Source organism: Urocampus carinirostris, chromosome 11, assembly GCF_059441175.1.
Source record: "Urocampus carinirostris isolate Australia breed hairy pipefish chromosome 11, RoL_Ucar_1.0, whole genome shotgun sequence".
Lineage (NCBI taxonomy): Eukaryota > Metazoa > Chordata > Actinopteri > Syngnathiformes > Syngnathidae > Urocampus > Urocampus carinirostris.
This window is the reverse complement of record NC_142359.1, coordinates 10,838,411-10,845,982: the sequence shown is the minus strand read 5'-3', so window position 1 is coordinate 10,845,982 and position 7,572 is coordinate 10,838,411. Positions and strand designations below refer to the sequence as shown.

The window sequence follows — 7,572 nt, the reverse complement described above, 5'->3', positions numbered from 1 at the left end:
ACATACCTAATTGGTATAATGGCGGCGCCCTCTGGCTGCGGCTGCATCGACTCGCTACAACGGGTCAGGTGTATCGACATTTCGTTCTGTGTACATTGTTACAAAGAATGACAATACAAAGGAAATTATTATTATTATTGTAGTAGTATTTCTTTAGTAATATATTGTATATATATAATATATATATATATAATATATCTATATGTTTTTAGTATTTTAGTGGAAGTATAATTAATGTATTTCCAAAGCAGTGTTTTTGTAGTAATTTTGTAATATTACTGTAGTTGCAGTTTTGTAGTATTTTTGGAGTAAATAATTCTGTAGTAGTATTTGGTAAGTATTAATGTAATTGAATGTTAGACATGAGTACATAAAAGAAAATACAGTTTTTATGGGGGTACGCAAAGGGACAGGGGCTACAATATCCAGATAAGTGTAACCATTGCTTTTAAAAAAGTGATTTCTATTTTCAAGAAAAAAACATCCATATGGGGGCGTCAAGGCGGTTGAGTGGTTAACACGTCCGTGGCAATGTTCTGAGGTCATGGGATCAAATCCAGCAACCAGCCTACCTGTGTGGAGTTTGCATGTTCTCCCCGTGCATATGTGGGTTTCCTCCAGGCACTTCATTTTCCCCCCACATTTCAAAAACATGCATCAGGTTAAATAGCCGGTCTAAATTGTCCCTAGGTATGAATGGGGGAGTGAGTTGTCTATCTCTGTGTGTCCTGCAACTGGCTGGCAACCGGTTCAGGGTGTCCCCTGCCCACTGCCTGAAGACAGCTGGGATGGGCTCCAGCACCCCCTACTGAAGATAAGCGGTGCAGATAATGGATAGACATCCGGATAAGGTTTTCTTCAAATGTTCTCTGGTTGATTAATGGTAGTCAGGATATACAGCTACATTGAGAGGTTTGAAGTGACGCGTGGCTTTGGTGAAATCCAATGAATATATTTAAAACTGCAGGTTTGACAAAAGTTGCTCATTTTTTTCCACCGGCTGGATTGCGGGCGGGCCTCATCCAGCCCACGGGCTGTCGTCTGCCGGCCCATTCTTAGACAGTCCTGTAAATAATGTGTACAACAAAAGACTGATGATGGAGTTGGAGTTTGCTGAGGCCTTCAATTTTCATGACAACTCAGCCGCCCCCTTCCGAATAAAATCATGACCCGAGCACAACAAAACATTTAGTGCTGATGCTAATTCCAACCCACGCGTGCCCCGAGTCGCGCCTGCAAGTGAGCAAAGTCAGCCAGGCCTGCTCACTGCCAACTTTGCAGCTCGGAGCCTTCCCGGGGCTGACTCATCACTGGCAGATGAGTTGTGAAGGAAATATTTGTGTATGAGTGTTTGTAGAATTTCGTATTTTCAACAAAACAGGCCCACTCTAAATTACGGAACGAGAGTTTTTCCCGAGTGATTCGGGGATCTTGTATCAGTATTGTCGCACATACGCGAGTGCCCTTCAATGCCAAGATCCGGCTCCACTCTGAAGAGACAGATGACGCTTTACTTCGAAGTATGACAGTGACCAGATAATTAAAGTGTCAGGACCAGAACGGAAACAGGACTCAATTGCGTAGCGTTTACCACCAGTTTTATTGAAGGTGTCACGGGGAGACCGGACCAGAACGGAGGCAGGAGGCAGGAAGGGAGAACTCAATTGCCTTGACAATCAAAACTTTTATTTAGCAAAATAAAAGTCGTCCAAAACTCAGGGACAAAACAGATCAAAAACAGGCTTTTACTCAAAACGTGAAAACACAGGTTTCCTCCGAATCAAACAAAACAGGACAGAGCAAAACAGAACGGAAAATGCAGACAGAAAATGCAATGAGCCAGCACCCGCAAAACCCCAAACCCCCCTTAAGAAGCAAACGCGCAAATTAGGCGATCTGCTTCAGCTGTTGCCCAGGGGGCGGGACCAGCCGGTTGTCACGGCGACCATGCTGGACACGACAGAAGGAAAGAGAAAGGGCTGCGCCCACGATCCGCTGTTCGCTGGACGCGGGAAGCAAGTCGCGCTCGTATTTGGATCGTGATCCGAACGCGGAATGGATCTTCCGTAGCGAGCGATGGCGGTGTCAGGGATGGAAAATCTGGTCGGTAGCCGGGACTGGGAGAGCAAGGCGTGGTCGGGGTCGGAATCGAGTCGTAAGCCAGAACGGGAGAGTAGACGTAGTCGGGGACAAAAAGGGTCGTAAGCCGGGACGGGAAAGCAGACGTGGTCAGGACCAAAACAGGTCGTAGCCGGAGACAGACGGGAGCAAAAACGGGACAGGTGGGAGTCAGGGTCGAAAAAGGCTTGCCTAGTATTCACTGAGATTCGCAGACGGACTGACAACAGGGGACGGACAGGACTGGGTTCAAATAGTGACAGGGAGCAATCAGAAAGTGCGGCGGTTGGCGCCAAATGAGCGGGCACAGCTGAGTCACATCAGTAATCATTACAGAAAGTGCTGTAGCAGAGTCGAAACAGGAGGCTTTTCCTGATACTGATAATTATGGAAACCAGTACTATTTCATGTGAGGAAGCAAAGCCTACTGTAAAAAAAATCCTGAAGAGGGATGGGCACCCCAGGCCGTACTTGCCCAAGACACACCACAGGAAGTGGTTTCTATTCTACACCAGTGAATAAGAGATGTGTGAACCGTGAGGTGTTTAAACCTGGTCACAAGAGAGTGCTACATACCACTTTTCCCAATTTGACAGCGACCAGTAAAAATGAAAAAAAAATTATACTTTTGCTCATGAAGAACGTCAGTTTTACACAAAAAACACAACGCAAAACTCATTCTTGCATATTTGAATTAGATCAGCTTTATTCATTTCATTATATACTTTGTGTTTTTTTTACATAGAGACAAATGTGTGGTACATATATAGATTATATGGTTAATTTGTATCTGTATATATGTACAAGTGAGGTGAATTTTACACCAACAGCAAGAAAATAAAGACGTTTTACAGTGCAAAATATTTGCCGGCGCCATCGCTTTTTACTTACTCCGTCGAGCGCAATTTAAAGTCCATCGTTCAAGCAACGTGGGAAAGAGTAACTTTCAAGTTCGGGCCTTCAAGTGCACTGGGATGATTGTCCAAACTCAAGTCAAACTAGCTAACAATGTACAGTGTTGCCATAGAGAGGCAATTAGTGAAAGGTCTTTTTTTTTTTTTTTGCACTTCAATATGCGGAAAAAAAATGCTGACAGTGTTCACCCTACGTAGATTTGCTCAAGTATAAAAAAAAGTCATATCCAAACGGGTTCTGCTCGTTTGAAACCAAAATATTTACAAAGTAAAACCTGCTTTTTGAAGTTTTCTATCAAATGCATAAAAGTGAAGGATTCCGATGAGGGCCGTCGACTCGGAACAAAGTTGCGGGGCATGACAACACCGATATTGCTGTTTAATCCACTTTTAAATTCCAGGGGTGGGCAAACTTCATCCAGTCTGCCAAATTAAAATGCTAATATATTTACGAAGACACCTCGCTACTTCGCTCTTCGGTTATCGCTGGTTCACTGCGTAGCGGATTAGGCATTATGTTCCGCTTCTGATTTGCTAAACAAAGGAGGATGCTTTCTATAGCCAACAAACTCGGATCTCTCCACCCGCTAAACATGCTCAATAGTCATATGCAGGTCTTTGGCGCTCTTCCAAACATTTTGACAATGAAAAGATACTGTACATGGTTTCTGTAGTACAGAACCAGAAGGTAAACGCAGTTTTCCATAATGTCCACATGATAGCGGCAAAGTATCATGCAAAGTGAAGTAGATGGGGTCCTTAATTGATAAAGTTGTGCAATAAAACAGTGAAATTATTGTGAAAATTACAATTTGACAGTACAGATGTTATTTAAGTTATTATATAAAGTACAATACTTTTATTTGTTAATCAAATACTCGAGCTTGTAAATTTGTTTTCTTTTTGAGTAATAAATGAATAAATACATAAATAAATAAATACATAATTTAAATAAATTAAGGTTTCCACTTCGCAGATTTTCAGGTTTCCCACCTCATATATTTTATAATTATTTTTTATTTTATTCACCGATCTATTTATCAAATTGATTTCCCGATAAAAATCCAGCTGGCCCTTCTTTGAGTTGTTCAATGAATAGTATCATATGCTTGGAAAAGAAACATCATTTCTTACTTTGCTTTTAGTCAAATATAAGTGTTTCAAAATCCGATTAAATGGCTTGTATACGAGAAAACTATATAGAACGTGTACATGTCGATGTCTTCATCTATGTGTATTGTCGCTGCTATTCTTAAAGAGACATATATCCATTTTTTGGTCATGTCTTTCTTGCATGACAGGAATGTTTACAATGAAAAAAAAAACATAGAAAAAAATTGGATACGCCTACTTTTGTATTGCCAAAGTATCTGATTCAAGACTGTATGGAGGAATACGAAAAAACAAACATTTTCATTTTCCTCCTTGCGCTATCCCTTACCATTTTTAAACTTCAAAAAGCTTGCCCACCCCTGTTCTATTCCCACACACTTATTAGTTCTCTTTTTGCGTACAAAAGACATTTTTTTAATAGTATTTTTTTACTTTTTTCTCCTGCTAAGCGTAGCGCCTCCATTTTGAAAGTAAACTTAACTTTAAATATTTTTTTCTACGCACTGCTTTATGATGGCGACGTTTTGGTATACGAGTGGTTTCGATGCGGATTACGACTATAGGTCTGCGAGCGCCTTTTTTCCCCAAGCGCTACGCGGCGGCTAATCTATAGATTGTGACGCGTTTACACCGATAAATTCTTTTTCCGAATGAGCTACTTGACTTCATAATGGCGGCTTAGTGAGCCCTACTCATGCTTTTCATTCCAGAAGCCTTTTTTTTTGGTGTTATCTACAATCAGAGGGAGCAGATTGTCCTGCTACAGTACGTCTAATGCTACTGCTGATTAATTCATGGAAAGATGTTGAAATTGAAAAAGGAAATCCTCTTAAAGGGACGTTGTGTATTATTTAGCACGTAACTGTGGTTAAAAAATATAGATTTTAAAATTAAACAAAAAAAATACATGAACTATATCATATATATGTTCATTTTTCAAATTTCATGTAGGTGGTGACATGTGCAATCGTTTTACATAACGCTGAGCTTCACGTAGAGGAAAATGACTGTCTGCCATCTTTCTGCTACGGGTACTCCCCAAAAAAATCTGCTAAAAGGCTGGGCCGAAAAAAATAATAGTTAGTATTCTTCCTTGAGTCCTTTTAACACTCGTTTCCGGTTGCACGACACAAGAGAGAAGGGGTCTCCAGCGTGATGACTTCAGGCACCCTAGTAGTCCGTGAGAACAACTTAGGTGCCTGCGGACCAGTTGTGAAAATAGCTCACTAGTGCTGGTTTTTGAGATTTTTCTGGGAAAATAACCCTGCTCCCAATAATTAACCTGGTCATGATGGGCTCCGCCAGGCTGCACTTGCCCAAGAGACACCACAGGAAGTGGTGCCTTGACGAGCCTGGCGGTTAAGGGATCCATAAGAACATAGTATTATTATGATAAGTGGTTACTGGGGCGGCAGTAGCTCAGGAGGTAGAGCAATCGTTTAAGGATTAAGGGATCCCAGTTCGAATCCCGGCTTGTCCGTGTTACATGCCGAAGTGTCCTTGGGTAAGACACTGAACCCCCAATAAGCAGGTTAGCGCCTTACATGGCTGCACAGATCACGGCCGCTATTGGGAAATGTGAAGCACAATGTAAAGCGCTTTGGGAAGTCATTGACTTGAAAAGCGCTTTATAAATGCAGATCATTTCATTTCATTTCATCATATTTAAGAAATGTATGAACAACTGGGTGCCCGTTTTGCTAATTAGTAACATAAAGTATCTCTCAGCTTGAAAAAGGTTGGAGACCCCTGCAACAGAGTAACATCTTGTGGTCAAATAATACACACTGTCCCTTTAAAAGACCATTGCAAGTAGAAAGGACCTGTGTTGGCCACCAAATAATACACACTGTCCCTATAAGAGAGAACGCTTCAGTGAACAATGAAGTCATCGGAAACAAGTTCGTCCACAAGGAGAAATTTGTCCGTTTGCTTTTTTTGTGTTTTCCTTTCATGATCATCTATCTTCTCATTTTTCGTCCAATGTGCAGAAAGTTCACAGGAGTTGGGACTCCTCAACCCGAAAGGCTTTCGCTAAGTCTGATCTAATGACACTAAGGGCATGCATAATGTGATTGAGATTGCCCCCACACCACCTTGCTAATTAAAGAACACAGAAAATCCACTCAGGTGTCCATCGTGGACCCTCTCCATCAAACATTCTCCTCACTTGTGCAGTCGATGAAAATGTTTTTTATTGGTCGGTAGGGAAGGAAAGCGGGAGTATGTGGCGGGAGGGGGTGTTGTGCTCCTCAGACCGAAACGGGACAAATGAGCACCCTGTCCTCCAGCATGACGCTGACGACCAGGAAGACGAAGTAGAGCATGAACATGATGAAGCCCAGCAGCTTGCTCATGCGCCACTTGCAGGCGGCGATGGAGATGATGACGAAGAGGAGCATGAGGAAGAGCAGCACGATGGCGCAGAAAAGACCGTTGGAGCTCACCGCCACCGGCTTCAGGCCGTTGATCAGTGACCACATCAACCAGGGGAACGGAAGCCTGTGTAGAAAAAATAAGTTCCGTTCATATGCAGGCGATTTGATTTGGATTTCACCATGCATGTTGAAATTTACATCAAAATACAATCTGTAAAAAGACTGATATACAATGTAAAGTGGTGCCTCCTTGATTCATTCCAGGATCATGCTCGTCGCTGGAATTGAAGAAACACATTTTCCCGATATGAGATATTTAAAAACTAATTTGTCCGTTTCGGTCCTCTCAAAAGCATCTAAGTGAACCCTAGTTAGCCATAAAACACATCTCCCTGAACACTAAAAACCCGTCAAAATAGTGACACACAAAATACAGTAATAAGATAAGCAAGATGAAATTAACAAAATAAAATGCGTGATTACTATGAGCACGTATCAAAGAGGTAGTCGCTGAATTAGTGGGAGGGACAGTAGGAGTGACGGAGATCACATCCCTGTCAACTTATACGTTTTCCCTCGATTTTGTGGGTTAAGATTTAAAAGATTTTTCTCCCAAACAAAACTCCTATATTGTATATTGTATTTCTCGTGTTCAGAGGGTCTAATATTGAAAGAAAATACACTTGAGTCGCACTCGATTAGCGGTCCAATTTTTGTAAAACAATGGTTTTAGCTATGGGGCGGCACGGCAGCGCAGTGGTTAGCGACTGGCTGGCAACCAATTCAGGATGTCCCCTGCCCACTGCCCGAAGATGACTGGGATGGGCTCCAGCACCCCCGCGACCCTACTGAGGATAAGCGGTACAGATAATGGATGGATGGACTTTAGCTACGACTAAGCTACATTTAAGCACTGAAGATGCCAACACTGGGTTGTTGAAAACAAAAACGTCTTCCTCAAAAAACAAGAAAATAGAATAAAAATAACAATTATTTTCAGCAAAGGAGAAGTTGTTTATTTTCAGTGTCGCAGAAGACCTTACTTGTCT

The 7,572-nt window shown here is 42.0% G+C and overlaps 1 protein-coding gene across 10 annotated transcripts in view; it reads right to left on the bottom strand.

The window, feature by feature from the left end:
* Positions 1–2,793: 2,793 nt before the first annotated feature.
* The window catches only part of LOC148356381 (sodium/potassium/calcium exchanger 2-like), a 67,764-nt gene continuing 62,985 nt past the window's right edge, over positions 2,794–7,572 (bottom strand). For all 10 annotated transcript variants that reach the window (XM_088348642.1, XM_088348649.1, XM_088348644.1 and 7 more), the window contains one exon: positions 2,794–6,647. In XM_088348642.1, coding sequence (XP_088204768.1) covers positions 6,398–6,647 — 250 coding nt within the window. In that variant the 3' untranslated portion in view covers positions 2,794–6,397. The remainder of the gene's footprint in view (positions 6,648–7,572) is intronic.